The sequence below is a fragment of the Neocloeon triangulifer genome, unplaced genomic scaffold (genome assembly GCF_031216515.1).
Source record: "Neocloeon triangulifer isolate White Clay Creek 2 clone unplaced genomic scaffold, ASM3121651v1 ptg000014l, whole genome shotgun sequence".
NCBI classification, from domain to species: domain Eukaryota; kingdom Metazoa; phylum Arthropoda; class Insecta; order Ephemeroptera; family Baetidae; genus Neocloeon; species Neocloeon triangulifer.
This window is the reverse complement of record NW_026775556.1, coordinates 18,285,281-18,306,307: the sequence shown is the minus strand read 5'-3', so window position 1 is coordinate 18,306,307 and position 21,027 is coordinate 18,285,281. Positions and strand designations below refer to the sequence as shown.

The window sequence follows — 21,027 nt, the reverse complement described above, 5'->3', positions numbered from 1 at the left end:
TAAAATATCCTGCTTGAAATACTGAACAATCAAGCAACCCATCAAGTAAAAAGGTGAATTTAATTGTAAACTTGAAATTCTTTCTTGCGTTGGAAAAATGGTTGGAAAATCAGTTGAATTTTGGCAATAATGTTAAGATTTTAGTTGTAAAAATTAAAAAAAAAAACTCAATAAATGCAAGTTTTAAAAATTTACACACTAATATTAAACTATAGATTTGCAAACAATTACACTAAAAAAGCTCGTATCACAACAGAATTATTAAATGTAATGGAAAATGTGCAAACTACATCTATAAATTCAGCGCTTCAATCCTTTCAAGGGATCGTGAATGCTTTTAGCTGCACGTGTTTACTGTGAGAGCAGAATTTGCGCACTTGTTGGACAGCATTGTGTGTTTTCCCCGGACGGATGTGCGGCCAATTACGGAGAAAGAACTCTCATTTTCCCGAGTCGAGTCACGCGCGCGCGGCCTGCCTAGCAAAAACAAATACATAAATCCGGTCGCTGCACTTTGTGGAAACTGCAGCACCACTTACATCATTTCTTCCTTTTCTTATCTTTTCGTGTCCCTTGCCGCGGCAAAGAAAACAAACGGCAAGAATTAACTTTCCCGGACATGTTTGTCGCCCATTCTGTGAGTGGGGCGCCCCACGTGTGCTAATAACCAAAGGCACGCCAGCCATCTATTCGGCGGCTTTATTAAATTAATTACTCGCGTCTGCTCTTGATTACACTGTTCGCAGCGCACAAAGGAGCCGCAGCAGCTCTGCAAAGTGTTGCGGCCGCTCTCTGAATTTGAATTTTCCGACCGACTTTGCACACATATGCAGCCCGCTGGAATCCTGCGAGACGCGGGTTGCATAACTCGCAACTTCATTTTCGTGTTTGCGCATCGAATTCCCAATGAAATGTGTGAGGAATTCCTATGGTTAAATGCATTTTTGCTGGCTGTCAGTGTTTTCATAGTACTAAATACCTACAAAATCAGCATACGGGTATGTGTTTTATCGTAAATGGATTTAAAAAAAGAAATGAAAGTTAACAAAAAACAATATTTATTTAATATTATTCTTTAATTATTTCCATTTTAATATTAAATTTACAGATTTAAAGTTTTAAAATATAAAACTACATAATAGCATTTTATAGGAATAAGTGGCGCTTATCACAATTGAATTATCGGTGAAGTGACAAATTATTTTATACGAGTATTTTAGACATGATTTTCAAACATTTATATAATGTTGTGGCAACACATTATTATAGTCTTTTGAGTAAATATTCCTTGTGTATCTGCATGCAACTTTGTGGATGAAAAATCTTTAATGTAGTAAATTAATTAATAAAATCTAATTGAATTTTAAGTAATCGCTGTTGAGGCAAATTATCAAAGAAAAGGTGAAATGTTAACAATAAGAGAGCTTGAAACTTAAAATCTAAGAAGTTGCCATTTCTTTTAATTTATTAGGAAAATGCCATATGAGTAAAAATATAGTTATGCACTGAATTGAATTAAATCTACAATCTAGGGTTCACAGGTTGTTCAAAAATTTATACCAACACAGAAAGCAGTGCAATCAAAAGCAACATTCTCTCGCGTTCACAAATCATCTTTATCGCGCCGCTCAAAGATTTATTCCTCCGTTCTTGCGGGGCGCCATTTTTCGACCCCCGCGAATTGCAGCTGGCCGTAAAACTCTCATGCCGTGCAAATAAAAGAAACAAACAGTGCTAGTTCCCCTTGAGATAGAGCTCGGTCCACAAATCTCGCCGCCACACGTCGTAAAAATCACACATTTTCCGGTAGCCTCGCCCGCTCGCGCGTGTGAGAGAGAAAAAGAAGGAAAAGAAAGGAGGCAATTACCATTATATTCCCAGGGATCGGCGCGATGAATTACGGCCGACTTTAATTGCCACCTGCATTGTGCTCGCCTGATGAGAGGGGTGGCTAAAGACCTCGAATCTGTATTAATTATCGCGCAATTACGAATATTATTCTCATTAGCGAGCGAATTTATACTGCCGAGAGAGAGAGAGAAACAGCGTGCATGTGTGTGTGTGCGAAAACACGCGCCACAATAAATTTGCCCGTTTATTGCCGCTTTTATTATCCAGCCGCGAGCAAAGTACAATGCAAATACACCACTCCTGCATTAGGCACCTATCCGGCGCAAAAATAATATGCCGACCAACTCGGTCTCGCGCTTAAAACGCGGCGATTTGCGACTAAATGTGAGTTTTACTACCACCGTTTGAATGAGGCATGAATACGGTTTTGGTCGGATTAATGGATGTTCTGAGTGCATTAAAACTTAATAAAAGTACTAACTTGAAACGGAATGATATATTGAAATTAGTATGGTTTAATACAACTTGAAAAATTAAGAGCGGTGCTAATTTACAAGAAGCTATTAAAATATTTTGGTAATAGGAATTTCGACAAACAGCTTTTGACCGAACAAAGTGGCGGAAACTGAACGCAACTGGGCCAAATATTTATTTATTGTGCTTAAAATTAGCTTAAATAACCTACCGAATATTTAATGCGAAACTAAAAACATCATCATTTGACTGAATATATTTCACCTGAAACCCACTTAAAACCTAAAACTGATTTTGACCAGATTTGATAGCTATGGTGATTTTATTTTAAAAATATTTCTATTTTTCATACTTGCGGATCAAATTCATGAAATTTTTATCAAATTTTGGTTAAGTGTTTATTAATGCTTATTTACTCTCCTCTTTTAATTTTGAATTTTATGCATGACATATTTCATAGATCCTTTTTTTATTCTTAATTGAAATTCAACAATTCAATTAAAATTGCAACACTGAGCTATTTAATTCTGTTAGTTTTCTTAGCATATTACTTCCATATTGTAATGTTTTGAAATGAACAGTTCATAAGATTTGATTTTTTTATGCATGGGGAACGAATTTAATATAATAAATAGTCACTTACTTTCTAATCAGATTATAAAAAAAGACTTTATGGGATTTAATTTACATCGACATAACATTTAATGCTATTTTCACAAACAGCTGCTTTTTCGCTTCACCCAGTGGCAAGCAAGCATCTCAAGTAAACTTTTCGCTGCAGATATCTGGCACAAAAGAACCATAAATTATTCTGAGCCGGGGGCACTTCAAAGATTCTCGCGCCATTAATTAAAAAGCCGCAGGAATGCGTTGAGCGACGACGAGTGCAACGCCAGGGCGAGAAAGAGCAGGGAATCCGTCGTCGTCAATTAAAAGTTGCTTCTTTTGAAAAGCGTGGCGCCGGCGTTTTCCCCGCGAACGGAGCAGGAAAGAAGGCGACTACATGTTAATGATCTACACATCCAAGCAGTGAGCGAGCGAAGCCTTTAATCTTCGCTACTTTTGAACGAGAGAGCGCAAAAAATCACCCACTCACCTCTTCCGGCTGCTCATTTTTTTCTCCCGCATATATTCAAAAGAGGAAAACGCACCCGTCTTTTCATCGGCCGTGAAAAGCACCACGGTTTTATAAAGAAATTAAAAAAAAAACCGCTTGCAAGCATGTCTTTTGGCGGGAAAAAAAATCTTCTTCCACCGAGCTGCATTTGCCGGTCGTTACTGGTTAGTTTTGCAACTCTTTTCTCCCCAGAAGAGAAAATTCCAAGCACGCACCGCCGGCGTGTTCCCCCTTTCCGTATCAACTGCGTGTGCAATATGTTTCCGTCCGAGCTGGAAATTTATTTTCAAACAGCTTCTATGCTGGTCACTGCGCCCGAAATGATAATACGCTTCAAAGGAAACGCTCTCTAATTATTGCGTAATTAATCTGGAAACGAGTGCGGCCGGCGCAAAACAGCGGGCGAACCTCAACACGGCCGCAATTTCCATCAGCAGCGACGTTGGATGAGCGAAAACGAGCCAGTCTCGCAGGAGAAGTGCATGTGCTCGGGGTGTGTGTTTCTCCTTGCCAGCCACGAGCGTGATCAGGCACGGACAGAGCTCAAATATAAATTCAAAATAAAATATTTTTTTTGCATGACAAGTCATGGTACTAAATAATCATTTGAAACAATTGCAACTGTAGTTACGAACTATTAATACGGAAATTTCCTTAACAAAAAGTTTAAGCACTGCAGATTTTGTTCAATTTCAAACTATTACGCATATAATTTTGATTAAATTTTAAACAATTTATTTTGAATGATTAACTAGCTAAATAAAAATTCAAATTCAAAGTAAAAGGTACAGAAAGAGTACAAGCAATTGATTTAACTTAATGAAACTTATGTGCTCTGTTTTAAATATATTTTTAGGTCACAATATTCGTTAATAGGTCACAATATTCGTTAATAGGTGACATATCAAATTTGCTTTCTACTTTTGCAATCATCTGACATTATTAAACAGCAATATTTAGATAAATTATTTAAAAATAAATACTAATGTTCTTATTTTAAGTATAAATCAAATAAAAACTGCAAAATAATTTTGCGTTAAATAATTTTAAAATTATATAATTTTTACGTTAATTATTTAACTCTATTTTCATTGATCCAACCTTTAATAAGAATTATTTTCAGTGGTTGGTGGGACAATCCGTACCCATTGCGAAGACAAACATTTCCCAAATGCTCATCTCTCGCGCTGTTCTCTGCGAAAATGTGTGCGAGAGAGAGAGAGCCTTGCGCCGCCGTCTTTCTCTCTATCTGCTCGGGCCGGCTCGAGGGTGGTTTCTCTCTCTCTCTCTCTCTCTCTCTCTCACTTTGCGCGCACACGCATCGATCTCGCGCTCACCCGCCCGCCCGCCGCTGCCGACCAAGAGTGCAACATCCTCCAAAGGGGGATCGATACCTTCGCGCCGCCCGCGTGCACACGCCGCTCTCGCTCGCTCGCACACACCTCTCGTCGTCCGAAATCTGCGGCTGCATTACTGGAGAAAAAAAAGGGAGAACGCGACCTGCGGCCACTATCGGATATCAATTATGCAGCAACTCCGGCCAAATGCGGCCACTTAAACTGAACAAGGAACGGCAATTTTCTTGCTCGTCGGAACCGGTTAATTCCGTTGGAACAATTTGAAAGAAATACAGCTGCAACAAATTTGGTTTTTTATTGAGCTAGAAAACTTAACTTGAAACATTTAACAAATCAAAATAAAAAATTAGTCTAAAAAAGAAAATTAGTCACTGGATATAATAATAAAATAAACTTGTGATAAGTTTTTGAAAACATTCAAATGCTAATTCACGTGTTATATTATTGAGAGGCAGTTCTTTGATTAATGAAAATATTTAATATTTCTCCGGGGGTCAATAAAAATCAAATAACAATAATAAAAGTTTCATTCATTGAGAAATGGACAGTTTTGTTTCTCACCTACAGACTCATTACTTTTCTTTTTACTATTTTCTCATTTTGCAATTATTTTGAAATTTTCTCAAGAATTTTCGTCTTGATCTTTTGCTGGAACGAGGTAAAAAAAGCTGAAGCTTTTTTAATCAGGCGTTTTTTAGAGCAAAAGCAGGCTTCTTTACCAAATAAGTCGCAGCGATTTTTCTTTAAAAGACTTTTAACAAAAGAAAACTAATTCGACTTGGAGTGCTTCTGTCAAGAAAACTTTTCACGATACAAAAGAAGATTTTTCCAATTATTCAGCATTACATCCTTTCTCTCGAAAGCGCAACTCATTTCCCTGCTGATTCGGCAACAAAGTCCAGAGTTTTTTTCCTCGCAACAATGGCCTGCTTCTTCCATTCGATTTCGCATTGTGGGGCGCGAGCAACAAATCATGCAGAGTGTAAGACGCTCAGGGGCGCGCACCCCTAGCTCTTCGTATTTATTTGGGTGCTCGGCTGCTCCTCCAGTGTTGCTCTCACGGATAAGTTTCGTCATAAATTAAAAGTTTTTCCGAGAGGCAGCGGCGGCGGCGGCTCCGGCAGCAGTTCGATAGTTTCATCTCTCCCTTGCTGCGCCGCACAGAAGAGAGGCCGACCTATTATATTATCCTGCTAATTCAATATTCCTGCATTTGCATGCGGCGTCGCTTTTTCGCGCACACACACGCATAGTAAAGCTGCACGCAAGACGAGGCTCTCTCGAGTGTGTGTATATTGATGGTCGCAATAAAAAGGGAAAAGTTGGAAATGGTTATAGCGCGGAATCGAAAGTTGGAACTTCCGATGGGGTCGTTAATTTTTACTTCCGAATGATCATCGTCGCAGCAAGTTTCCCAAACGTATATAGGGAGAGTTGGAGTTTCATCTGGAAAATTCGGGGTTGTAATCAAATTTAGTAAGGCATATAGAGCGATATTTGCAATAAAAACGATTCAAAAGGAAAATGAATTTTGGCGAGTAAAGTATTTTATTTATTAAAATATTTAGAAATTGATAATTATGATTTCAGATATTTTCAGCCCGTTGTGACAAAATTTGTGGTTGAAAAAAACTTCACAGTCAACACTTGAAACAATATTTTTGCATACATTGTTTCAACATTAATTTTATTATAAAAAAATTTTATAAAAATAAATAAGTGCAGGAAATTTTATATCGATCCATATGTTGAAATTATTAAAGCCTGCTTTTCCTCGTTGGATGTTTTCAAGTACATCAATGTTTGATAGACATAATAATATCATGCTCTACTTGAGGCGTGTAGGGATTGATATTGCTTTTCTATGAAAGAACGAATGACTGCACAAAACATTGAGGAAAAGTTGACTTTTATTTGAATTCTCTATAGGGTGACTTTAATTAAAAGTCAGCCTTTCCTCAATAGGGCTTTTTAATTATTTACTGTTTCACAGGAAAAATAATTTTAAAATAAATATTTACTTTACATATCGAAAATGCAAAATTTTGAAATTTATTTATTTATTGACAAAAATGGAAAAAAAAATTTTTCATGGGTGCATTGAGATAGATCCACACAAAAATATGGGATCCATGGAATTAATCTCAGGGTATGATTTTTAATTCTATTTTTAACATATTATACATTACTTTTTCTCAATCAACAAAAAATAAAAATCTGCTTGAAAATTTATCTCAGTCTACCATGTTTCAATTTGTGAAAAACTATTATACAATTTTGATTTTTGGTAGATAATTATTTATCATGCATAAAGTTATCTTCTTAATATTAATTTCTTGAGAAGTTTTAAAAGAAATCTCAATTATGTTTGAAATTTTTTTAGTTAACAAAAAAAAAACTTAATTTTCTCAACATACTAAAAAAATGTTAAATAAAAGATTTGGTTGCCTATAAAATTTTTGATTAATGAAGCAAAAAATCAATCGAAGAGCACGCTAAGGTTCATCCCTGTGTGTTCATCAACCCCGAAATTCCTCACTCTTTTCGCCTCTTTTTCCACATCGCGCAGTGTGAGGCGGCAATGATCCCATTTGACGGGTCTCTGCGGTTGCGGAAGCGCTTTGTGCTCTCTCCTCCTCTCCGCGAGCAAGCGTGGCATGTGCTGCGGATTTAATATTTATTTGTCACGCATTCCACGCACACACACACACATCGCTGCCAGCAGTTCGTCTGCTCTCCCATTAAATTCTCTCGCTGGGGATGATTCACGTAGAAGACCCCGCCGATAACGCGGATTAAACTCTCGCACGTGTTCATCGCCCGAGAGTGCATAGCCTCGAAATAGGAACACACACACAGCCGATGATTTATCCCATTAATTAATCTAGCCACCGCCGGTTTCCCACGCGTGTACGCAGCCACTGTGATGTTTGGCTTTGCATTCGATTAGTGCCGAAATTTATTCCGAGCCTGCCGCAGGCCTCAGCCTAGGCGCGCCGTGTTTTGATTGAGCGCATGATTTGAGCCAGTGTGCGCGAATTGATTACGCTTTTTGCTCTCTTTAAGCCTCTCTGATCTCGTGGGAAATTACGAATGTGCTCTGTTTGGTTAATTCGCCAGGCTTTTTGCGTTGTTTACTAATTTTGGCAGATACGAGTACAGTTCACTGCACTCCATTCTATACGTGGCAACATAATATTTATTTCATAAAATCCTTTATCAAAATAAATTAGGAGTATCTTTAGTCAATATCGTTGTAATCGAAATGTTGTAATTTGAAAAACAGAGAAAATGCTATTATATGAAGAAAAAACACCCATATTTTTGTTTTCATTTATCTTGAAATAATATGTTCATTTCATTGTTCTAAAAAGTAGTCGCAAAAAATTCAACTGGAGAATTGTCTGGTGTGTTTTTTTTACCTGGTGTTAGCTTAAGCTCAGAGTGACCTATACTCTTTAAAAATAATGACTAAATAAATATTTGAATCCATATAAACAATTTTATTTGATACGAAATTGAATGATATAATAGACTAACAACGCTCTTATCCCAATTCTAGATAATTGATCATCATTTATTAGATTAAGTTAGCATCACATTATTGAAAATGTATATATAATACAAATTTAAAAAATAGATAGAAAAATGCGGAAAAATGGATAGAAATGCGATGGCAATATTACTTATAAAAAATGTAAACCTTTTAACTTAATTATATATAAATAATAATTAATTATAAACGTAAATTATTTAAATTGCAAGAAAAACTGAGTTATCTGAAGATTAATATTTTTTAAATAAAAAATATGTTAATTCATATTACACCAATTATGACAATTTTAATAAGTTCATTTAAAAATATTTAATTAAACTCTTTAGACTCATGATGATGATGATCTTTGTTAGTTGAAAATGAAATAACATCTATTATGCAACATCCTCCAACTTTTTTTTCTAACTTCTAGAAAAATTCATGCCTTTAGAATTCCAAATTGCACGTCAGCCAAAATTAGCCCTCCCCCCTGTATGGCAAAGTGGCGTGTCTTTGCCGTTATTTCTTTTTTAAAGCACCTCGACACCGACGACGTCGTCCGCATCCAAAAATACACACTCGTCTGAATTGGTATTGACATGAAAATTCGAGCCACTTTGGCGGTGTCTCTCCTCCGCTCGTGCGAGATAAATGGAAAGTGGTCCTCCCCGTCGACAAAGGTAGGCAATTTGCCTGTCACGGGGCTCGCGCGGGTTGCATACCCCGAACGAAAACTTTCCGTCCGCATATCTTCTTCCCTTTTTTCCACCCTAATAATCTGCCGTTTATCAATATCCGCGAGAGCAGCTAGTAGCAGTGGCTCAATCTCTCTGCGGGGAAACATTACCAGCGGCGAGGCGGGGGTCGTTATTGCCCTCCAGGATAGCACGGGCAATCCGGCGCTGCAGCCAGTTCGTTTGCGCGCACTTTTCAATTTTGTTTACGCAAACGTCGAGAAACGGCGCAAAGCCGTAAGGCGCGTCTCTCTTTTATTCCGATATGCGACACCGTGTCAGCGCAGCGACACAACAACATCAATTTTGCATTATGCGACGCCAGAGCGGATCAGAATTCTGTGAAATGTGCGGCAAAAGGTGCATCTATACGTCACATTGTAACCGATATGAGCAGCCAAGAGAGCCTAGGATGACCTACTTTTGCGCGGAAATGGCTCGGTTTACCATTGAATAAGTTTACATGTCTGCGTCTGTTGTTATTTCTAGTCTGCTGAATGCGATTATTGTGAAATGCTGCTTATAGATGGATTTTCTTGTTTTGTTTTATTTGTAGAGGGCCTATGCGATTGAATAGTTATTATATAAATAGTTAATAAAAATTGAATTTTATTCTGAGTTAATAATGAAAAAAGATAATAATTTCGAGGTATCTCTGGTTCAGAAATTTAATAGTACAACACAATCTTGTTATGAAAACGTTTTAATCTCTTCAACATATTTTGGCATTAGAGAAGCTTAAAACCGCTTAAAACTACAAAAATTATTTTATAATACACTGAAACTGGTAACTTGTTTAGAGAGTCTCTTTTTAAGTTTTTAAAAAGGTGACTTTTCAGCTTTAAACAAATTTACAAACAATTTTAAAACAAAAAAATTCCTTTCTTATTGATCGCGTTATCTTTTACCATATAGGAGTGAAAAGAAATAAATATACTCATTTTTTTCTTTAAATTTAAATCAATTGTTTGAATTTGCATTGAAATTATAATCATTTTCAAACAAATCAAAAAAGATTAATAACAATTTATAAATTTTTTCTAAATTCCAAATTAGATTAATTATAATGAAATAAATTTTAATTGAATGCTTTTATCCGCCTTTGTTATATCGCAGAGTCTGCAGGTATTAATTGCATTAGTAGGTAATTAATTACTAAAGCAGGGACCCTCCTCTCACAATAAACCCTTTTTGGTTCAGCTTCACTCCGTATCAGAATCAATTTCCATGCTCGTATTTATTTCAACCCCAGGCTGCCTCGCCGCTGGCGGTCGCAAAAACCAGCAGGACGCGAATCCTCATCGGGCGTCCCTCTTGCTTTGAGCCAAAATCGAAGTCTTAACCTCCGGCGGGCCAGAGATTAAACAAACGCTGGGCGTTTTTGCGGACCGCCAAGTCGCATTAGGAAGCCCCTGCGCTGCAATTTCGCTGCGGGCCACCCTCGCCCTGCTGCTCGGCCAAAAACAACCGATATTAATGCCAAACGCAGACACCACTTTTTGCCCCAGGCAGCTCTAATTTGCACACGCAAATTGATCACCTGTCAAGTGTGTGTTTATTTTCGAGGAAACAGAGATGAGACCGCTCATGTTTTTGCGACTTTTCAGCAGATGATTCACTCGGGAAACACATTAAATTATTAATTAATATCAAACATCTCTCGGAGTGGCTTTTGCGGCTTTGACGATTGCGAGTGACACAAACTCGATGTGCAGACGAGGAAAGCGTATTAAAGTGAAATTGGAATTTTGAGAAGCATGATATAATTCAGAGTTTATATACGTATATCAAGCACATAAAATCAGATTCCCAATAATTAATCTTTGCTATATTTAGTTTTGATTCATTTCTGCGTTTTCAAAGCAAATTCAGAACACTGGAAATATATTTGGAGAAATTTTTGTGTGGATATTATGAGCATGAATGTTTCACTCCTCATTATTTTCTCAATTAATTACGCTGAATGGTGAATGCTATTTTAAAATCATCACCATGACATTTGTAATTAAAATATGGGGAATGAACTGGCAAATTAATTACAGGGAAACCTGCTTTTCTTAAAGCATCCATGAAATTGGACTTCAGCATTTTCTTTTCAAAAGTATTAGAAGAATTACTACAAAAGAATTCTATATTCTAAGAGAAGTTGATAAAAATCTAAATTTTTTCACTTGGTTAAGGGACAAAATTGATTAAATCAATTTCTCTGTAATAGACATAGAAAATAAAATAAATAAATTTAAAAAAAAATTGTCTTAAAATAAATGGATTGAATTATTAATTACTAAAATTAAAATGTAGTTTAAAAAAGAGAAAAATAATATTTATTTGTTTTATGAAGAATATTTAAAAAAATTTATCACACTCAAAAAACTTTGTGGTCTGTATACTGTATGCAATTTTCTAATTTTGTTGCCAATGTTATGGTATTAAATTGCCAAGAATATTATTATCTTTTCTAATTACTTAAATATAGGTTTCCTCACACCATCTATATATAAAATCCCCTTTTAGTTTGAGAAGATCAAATTCTCTCAACGGCGCCACAAAGAGGAGCCGCAAACATCGAACTAGTTCCGTCGACGGCGCAGATACTCATCAGAAAAACAAACAGCTCTATAACGCACAAGGTTCTCTCTCTCTCAGCCAGTGTTTTCCGTCTGGAGCTTTTCCGCTTGGCACGCACGCACCTGAGCGCAAAAAGCCGCGGCTCGAAATTAACTCGAGCACGATGACGACGGCGCCGTTTTATCAAATTTCGGCACTTGGCTCAGGCGAAGAAAACAAATAAACAGTTCGCGCGCCAATTCCTTGGAGGAAACGCTGCTTTTGAATGGCGCGTCTCTGCTCGCGTTGCCTAATTGTGTCACGACGAGAGCTTTTCTTATCTCGCGACAAGTGCGTTTAGCTAAGCAAGATGGCTGTCTGAATGAGTGAGAGAGAAACACACACAGGTGATGACGAATTATCGTCACTGCCTTATTTGGCGTGGCAAACATAATGTTGTCACTCCTCTCTTGTCTCATCTGATATACAGGATAAAAATTAATGAAAAAGTTACAAACTTTCTATAAATAATTCATAAATAAATGAAAATAATATTATACCGGAGACGCGAACTTGGCCTAATTACAGACATTCATAGCCTTCTCTAATTTATAAAAAAAATCCGCACTTTATAAAAAATAATATTCCTTAAAATTCTCAATTTTTTTCAAAATGATTCACATCTCAGTATTTAATTGCAATCCTTGAAAACATCTAGAAATGGCATTAAAAGCATACTGAATAGTGCTGCAAAAGTTCAACTTTGAAATAATTGACCTGCCAAAATAAAGATGTTGGTCAAATTTTAATCTGCAAGTATTATAAATTCTTCACCATTCCTGCTAGAATTCTTGTTTGGGATAAATTACCCCCCTAAATAATAAGTTGAATCAACGTACGATTGAAAATTATAAAATACGATAGAAATTAAATTTTTTTTTTTTTAAATAATGTATAAAATATAAAAAAACCATCATAAAAACAAAACAATTAAAGTTAAACTTCAGTTTTAAAAGCACAATTTTAATTTAATGTTTATTTTAAAATATTTTATATTATATTTTCTGCATTATAGTCCATTAAGTAGTTGTGAATGGATTTATTTATTTTTTATTTTACTCAATTTTTATTATAAATTCAACACATATTTGACGCTCTAATCCCATTTACTAGTGCATCAACGGAGAAATCAAAATAATCTTGGATTGTTTTCTTGAAATGTGGCAAATAATTTGTAAAAAATTGACTTCGATTTTAATTTATTTTTCGACCACAATTTGCTTCAATTATGAAAATTAATATCTAGATAATTCCTTCACGATTAAATTGAAATGAATATAGAGAAGATTTACAATAATTGTAAACAAAATTTTAGATTAATTGAATAAAAAATACTCTTCTTGCTAAGAAAAAACCCTTATCGGGTATTCCGTCAAAGGATAAAGAGCTCCTTTTGTGCCCCCACGTAAATGCATTTCGACAAAATTGGCTAGATTTCAAATTATTCCCTTCTCGTGAATGCGAGTCGAGCTAGTTGGGTGGAAAATTCGTCAAAAAGGTACCGGATGAGAAGCGCGCAGAGGAAAAGGAGAAAGAGAACGAGCGGTAAGTAAAGGGCGCGGCGAAGAATTGGCGAAATAGTGCTTTTTGATCTGCATACGCGATTTTCGTTGCTACAAAAGAGAGGAGCTGATAGAATTTGACTTTGCCGCACAGAAAGTTCTTCTTGTACTTGATTTGCTACACGAGACTCACCCTTTGCCGCGGAGAAGAGCCTCCGAAACTTTATCTATTAGACGTTATGAGGCAGAGGCAAAAGAAGAGCGGCAGGCAAAAGAAGTTTTCAAAAGCGGCGGCGGCGACGCCAAGGTTCGTTCCTTGTTGCAAAATGAGAAGAAAACATCTCGCCGCCGCCAAAGTTGAAAAAATATCACAAGAAAAAAAGGGGAAGAAGTAATAATTTAAGTTCTGCATGGGAAACGCGTGGCAGGGGGCAATCAAGAAGCCACAGGGAGTCTAAAAAGACGCTTTAAAGTTTTTAAATATAAAAAAAATACTTCCATTTGTTAATGCCTATTGCATTGCTGTTAATTCTACAGTAATAAGTACGAAAAAAAAACTAAAATAAAATAGGAAAAAAATGAGAAAAATAGTTCACTAAGCCCTTAATAATTTTTGCTCGAAAAGAAATATAATCACTAATTTTTAGACCAAGTCAATTTTCAAAAAAAAAATTTCCTTGAAATCTACTTTTTTTAACGATTGAAAAAATTCAGAAGAAGATTTGTAAGTGAAAATGCAAAAAGCCAAATTGAGTTTTATATAAAACTATAGTAAGAATTGGACGTAATTAGGAATTTTAAGTGTATTCTTCAGAAGAATTTCTTCTATCTTTCCAAACAGATTTTGTAACAAATAAAAAATTTTCGAAATAGTTTCAGGTGAGCGCTTAATTTTTCACAGCTTTAATCAAATCCAAAGGAAGTAAATTTTCTTCATCAGAATTATGATGCTATTAAACTGCATCAGACTAGTTAAAATATTTATTTAAAAAAATATCAAATTTATTTAAAGAGCGCTCCAATTTGTTAAAATCAGTAAAAGAAAAAAAACAGTATATTAATTAAGTTAAATAGTATAATTAATAAATTAAATTATATTTAAATAATAAATTTATCATTTAAAAAAAACTTAAAAAACATAAATAAGAATTGAGAGATTTAAAAAAGTTTTAATAAAATAATTTAGTTTGAAATATTCTTTAATTTCATGAGCTCCGATGTGGATTAATTTATTTAAATTTTAATGAATATTTCAACTTTTTGTCTCATGGAAATCTGCCAGCTTGTCACCGTCTAAAATTGTGAAGCGCATATATGGGAAGAGTCAAAAGCAAAAAAGCACTTCAGCGTCAAAAGTTGGTTGTCTCTCGATTCTGGGAAAGAGCCGACTGCGTTGTCGTCGCGCGTCGCAGCAGCAGTTGAGTGCGATGACGAACGCAAACTTTGGAAATTGGCTCGCAAAAAAGGGCACTAGCGGAAGAAGGGAAGCATCTGTGAATTCACTCTCTGCTTTTTACACACGCACAAGGAGGAAAGAAAGAGTAGTCGTCGTCGTCGGATATTGTTTCCGAGGCTTCTTTATTCATAGGGCGTGGTTTTTGGTCGGGGCGCGCAGTAGTCATGCTTCATCTGGCTCTCTTTTTTAGGGTTCATTTAATACATTTGGCGGTATCAAAGGGTGCGTCTCGGTTACAGTTGCACCCATACATCGATGGAGAGAGCAAGAAAGGAGAGAAGAAGAAGAAGGAGTGGCGTTGCCGAAATCAAATTACGACCTCCTCCCGTTCTTCCACTTTTTGCCTAATGCACGCACACGCCGCCCTTCTTTTCATCGCGCTAATTTGATTATTAATAAGAAGCGAGCGCGCGGCGTGTTTTAATTTGATTATTTCTGTTCTCTCTCCGGAGGGAAAGCAGGGCCACTGGCTGCGGTCGTTTTCCGTCGGAGGAAAGATTGTTGCCAGCCGGAGGGAAATTTTTAATTCGATCTGATTGGAGCCGAGAGAAGTCAATTTCCCGCTGACGTCGAGGAAAAACTCCTGAGGTTTCGCCACTTTTGCAGCGTCTGTTTCACGCAGATACGCGGCTCAAAATAAATTAATTTGTTTATTAAAATGGGGGGCAAGAGTGGATCTTCAGAAAGGTTGGCCAAATTGACAAGTTAATTTACGTCAGGGGAAGGAAAATTTTCTATCTAATTATCATATTGTTACTCAAGTTGTTTTAATTATTTTCTAGCAGTTTATAACATAATCTCCCCTTTATTATTACGAAACTGTTCTTTTATTATTAATATTATTAATTTTTTCTGCAACGAGGAAAAGCCCAATCTCTTCATTTCCATGATCATCTCCTCGAGTGTCAATTTCTTCAAACAAATTATCAATTTTTTTTTGCATTTTTTTTGTCTGTTTTTTTACATTGTAAAAGTGCATGCATTAGAAGAGAAAAAATGAAATCATGAAATTGAAACAAGCAGAAACACGCATTATATTTAGTAGATATATTTAAAATATATTTATGCGCTTAAAACCACAGAACAGTTCCATAGTCAAGACTGTTCCTTTCTTGATTAAAAGTTGTATGGAAACGCCAAAAGTATTGAGATCTGTGATAAAATTGAACGATTCACGCATTTTGCCGCATGACATTATTTTATAAAGAAAAATCAAATTTCTTTAGTGAATTACTGCATTAAAAAATTAATTTTCTTTTTCAATGAATAGTTGATTTTGTGATTAATAATTAACTTTGTAAAAAAAAATCACAAAAAAATGGTGAGAAAAACGGTTATTAACCTGCAATATAATTATGTGATATAAATCAAGCAAACATAAAATTAAAAAAAATCTTATATGAATAAAACTAATATTTCCTAGGGTCACAGCCGCTGACACTAAAATCGATTGCAATGTATTCAAACCCTTGGCAGTTTTATTTTAATCCTTTTAAACAATCTTTTTAATCTCATAAATTCACTGTTAGGAAGACTTTAAACTTGAGAATTAGTGTTCTATTTACTCAGCTCGATGATTAATTTTCCTGCCGTTTCATGAAATTGCTCGGACGGTTGCGTGTCCGCGCGATGATGAGGCGCGCTTAAGGAAGAAGTAAGCGTGAGTAACCGGCTAGGTAAACACATCAGATTGCACCACGAGTCCACATGACGCGCGATAAGTCACCTACCTCTGCCGCAAACAGAGATAAAATCATCTCTAATAACGAAACGACAACCGGGATAGTCACTTCTTTTTATATCAATTTCTAATAATAAATTTCTTGCAAAATAATTTCTATTTAAGCTAAAATAATTATTAGCAAATTAAATTTTACTAAAATTTTCACATAACGGAATTATTTACTCACAAAGGAGATGATGGTGAAGCAGAAAAGGGTGTACTTGGTGCCGCTGATGACCTTCTCGAAGCCGGTGCCGCGGCCCTTGCCTTTGCCCGCCATATCCTTGCTTTGTCCTGATTAACACGCAAAACGGCACTGACGAATATTATCCACGACTATTGAGGCCGCACACTCTGTTCTACGACTGCTGAGCGACCGAGATGAGGTGTGCCCGCTCTCATCTAATCTGCGCTGCTGATAAAAAAAAAAAAATACACGTCACGACTCGGCTCATTCTCTTTCTCGCTCTCCTTATCTCAGCTGGTGCAGGATTTGGGATGAGATACGAGATAATAAAATAAAAAAATTGTATTTCGGGAAGGAGAATATTTATGGTCTACGTTGCCATTATTTGCGACCAAATATATTTTTGAAAAAACAAATTTCTGAATGGTTTTTAATTAAATTCTGTTTTCAGAACAAGCAGGCGGAAAAAAAATGAACTTCGTAAATGAAAAGTCTTTGTTAAAGAAATTTTTCTATCAAATTACCTGAAATTGACAGTTTTTCTTCCAGATTTTGCACTAAATTCTTCCAGATTAAGCATTAAAATTGCTTTCAGCGATCGCAAATGATCGACTGCGATCGACCACCTTTTGCGATTGCGATCATCTTTTCAAAAAATCGTGAAAGATTGCGATTTTGTCCATCCTTGTGAAATAGATACATTCTAAAATATTTTATATAAATTTTATTATTTGGTCTTTTTATCTTCTCTTTTGTAACGCGCTACTTATTTGCTAAATTATCAAATGAAATTATGTATTATTGTTTATTGTATACATGCTTTGTTTTGCTCTTACTTATGTAATTTAAATATTACAAGTCAACTATTGAATAAACTGATTGGAAAAAATAAGTATGAATTATTTCCAATTTTTATCCTAAGGCACTTAAAGCGATTAAGTGCATTATAAACTTGCATGCATTACATATTATACTATTTACACTTGGATGTGATGACAAATAAACTCCTTTGTTCATTGAAAAATCTATATTGACATGTCCTATACTATGTTTTGATAATAGCCATGAATTTTACTGTCGTGCGTATAGTTCCTGAGTGAAAAGCGATACTATTTATTTATTGGCGTACGTGACAGTAAGTGATAAACAACCACGGCCACTTGGTGTGGTGCGAGATAATTATAATACATTTATTTTGGATACATCATATTCATAAACAAGGGAAAGGTCAAAAACTTTCGAGATGTCCAGACTATTTTTGGGATTTCAAAGGTGGTTTCCAGCAGTTTCTTGCTGGCGGTCTCTGGATTTGTTTGATTTTGGTGACTCTATATAATAACGCTTGTCGACTGTGACAATCAAAGCACAATCAGTTTGAGAGCATCAGTTTAATTTACGATTCCACCAGCACGACATCCACGAGGTTTCTGTCAATTCAGTCATAGACTTATTTCAATCTGCTTTCAGATTTCATTCGAAGATAAATCTTGAATCAAGAGTCTGCATACAAAACAGGTCAGTTTGAATTTTATATTTATATATTTGGATTATTAGTTCAGTCCTCTCTGTGTTTACGCGCAGGGTCTCTTTATTATTATTTTTGACCGCCAATCTATGATGATAATTATGCCACCAAAAATAATTAAATTATTAACACAAAATAATAATTATTAATTAAAAAATGGGTGGTACCTTCTGCACCAGAAAAATAAGGTCTGAAAAACATCTTGGCCTGATTTATAAAAACGTACATACATATGTATCGTCCCCTGATTCAACATAAACACAAATTTTATTATTCTAATACATATGCATGCATTTTTCAGCGGCTACCTTTTCATCGGAATTTTTAATGCTGACCAAATTGGCAATTCTAAAAAAAGGAATAACATGTGTGGTGATGATGATAAGTCAGATAATTCGGTCGAAGCCAGTTCCAGCGACGAAACTGCAGGTGAAGATGAAACTGAAGATGATGAGGATTATAACAACTGGGATTCTGACCCTGAAGACTTTCCAAGTGATGCCTATGATGAGTATGCTACTATTTATTTATACATATTTGAGACGTGAATTCGGGTCTTGTTACCTGAAATCAGGTTTCAAATCTAACTTCTGTATATCGTAGCATTAATTTGAATTAATGCAGTTACCTTGTGTGCTACTGCTCAAGGACACTTCACCGTCACACCTCAAAACTGCTCCTTAACTCGTCCCTGCAAAATCTGTGCCTTAACGTGCTTATTGAAAACTTGAGGCCCAAGTCATGTGGAGACGATGGAAGTGAGCCTGAGTTGTTTAAGGTCGAGAAGGGTGTGCTTGAAAAGCTTCGTAAGTGCAGTTAGATGTTTATTTACTTTTAGAATTGTTAACATGACACACGATAATATTATATTGCAGCCCTAACTGTGAAAAAAATGATGCTCAAAAAGCTTGAGGTTGCCAATTACGGAGTCAACGTTTTTGATCTAATTTCACGAGAACGCATTGTGCACCTCATCGGTTGTCTTTTTAGTCCCGATGTCAATGAATTTAATATTGAATGGCGAGGCCATGCGATGCCTAGCCAAGATAAAAAGCTGCATGATTTGGTATAATTGAAAAATGAAAATTAATAATAATAAATGTTTTAATTTTTTTCTTTATAAGATTTACAATTTTTTAGTTTCTGAGCCTAGGCCCAACCTTCGGAGACTTACCCACTCCAAGCCTGGTTGCAATTTGATTAGGGAAATGTCGATTGAGCGCATGGCCACCATCACACACTTGAAGAATCTGCAGCACTTGCAGCTGCATAGAAACATCCTTTCAGAGGCGAACCTGAGACTCTTGTGCACGACTCTTGAGGAACTACAACACCTCAGCTGCGAAATTCACAATTTGGAACCAGCAAAACTTGCTGAAGCCATTGAACCAGCGAAAAATCTTGAAGTTTTTATTTTCAATCTCCTAGGATACGTTGCGGACGATGAGAAATATTACTGGGTGAATCCCTCGGGCCACATGGGCATTTCTCTGAAAAACTTTCCGAACCTGAAGGTGATTGGCACTAGGACTGACCGAGATACTTATCATCAAGAGGGAGTCGGGGCTTTGACTTTTCACAAATTAGATAAAAATGATCTCAAAAATGGAGAACCCCGCAAACTGCAGCACTTGGCCGTTGATAAACCTTTGACTCCCTATCAAGCCCAAAGATTGCCCAACGTCACTGCTCTCAGAGTAATTTGAAAATTTTTTCTTTTGTTTAAAATAATATGAAGTTTATTTTTTAAGGTTTTTCTGACAGATGATCTAAACAGAAGTGTCAGTACACTCCTTGAATTCCCAAACCTACAGAGTTTGATTTGGTACGAACAAAATATTCACGACAAGAAACCGCTGCTCCAAATGTTGCGAACCTACGGCACTCGCCTGAAAAGCTTTACCCTGAAGATGCTTTGCTCAGGCACACATCCTGGCATCTCCATGGACGAGATTCACACACTCTGCCCCAACTTGCAAAGTTTTGGTTTCTGCTTCAATTTCACGCTCGATTTGGTCAACAACTGTTTGCACTCCAGCTTCTTGCCTACGTTGACAAAAATTACTATCACAAATTGGGATTATAGGTATGTTTAATTTAGCTTCATTGTAAAATATACAATAAAATAAATTTCATTTTTTTTTTTTTTATGTTTTAAAATTATGTAAAATTCAACGGGAGAATTATTTTTTCTCAGCTGGCGCATTCAGCTTTTGTTTCAACTGCTTTCTCTTCCAAAGCTAGAGTGTTTGCATCTTTGGAAAATAAAGATGTTGTCGTCAACCCTGGAGAAAGCAGTGGAAGACCGAGAGCCAAAGGACGTTTCCCCGAGCCTTGTTGAACTTCGGGGCTCAGCGTGCTTTCAACAGCAGTGGATGGATGAACACGGAGTTGATACTGAAACATTGGCTAACCAGTGGAGCCTTTTTATCCAAGTGGTGTGCACCCATGCACCAGCACTCAAGATTCTCGATTTTGACTTTGGAAAGCCTTCGGAAAATCCTTGGAGCCTTCATATTTTTCACCAGAGAGTTCGCTTTTTGTAACTGATAATTGGATGTAGTGACATAACCTATAATTTATCTTACAATTAATTTATGTTGTGCGTTGAGTATTTTCTGATAAATAATGGGGTAATAAAATCATGCGGTAAACCTTTTAAATAAATATTAATACATAATGTAGTTATTGACATATTTATTAACTGAATGTTTGCAACTTTGTACTTTATTTATTTAACTAAATAAAAAAAAATATATACTTAAAACAACTGAAAAATTGATCTACATTTTTCAAAACTATTAATACTTGCTTTTTCTATTAAAATAATTATTGAGCGGGTTTTTCTTCTCAAAGCTTTTTTCCTGCATATAAATATTATTGCAAAAGACCATAAAGGTAACTGAAATTTGATAGTTCTCGGTCCCTCTCAGTATTTTTCTCGGCTTTGTATTGTAA

General features: G+C 35.9%; 1 protein-coding gene across 1 annotated transcript in view; it reads right to left on the bottom strand.

Moving 5' to 3' along the window:
* Positions 1-16,745, bottom strand: part of LOC132200375 (tetraspanin-2A-like) — a 46,972-nt gene extending 30,227 nt beyond the window's left edge. The window contains exon 1 of the mRNA XM_059625800.1: positions 16,545-16,745. Coding sequence (XP_059481783.1) covers positions 16,545-16,637 — 93 coding nt within the window. The 5' untranslated portion in view covers positions 16,638-16,745. The remainder of the gene's footprint in view (positions 1-16,544) is intronic.
* Positions 16,746-21,027: the final 4,282 nt, after the last annotated feature.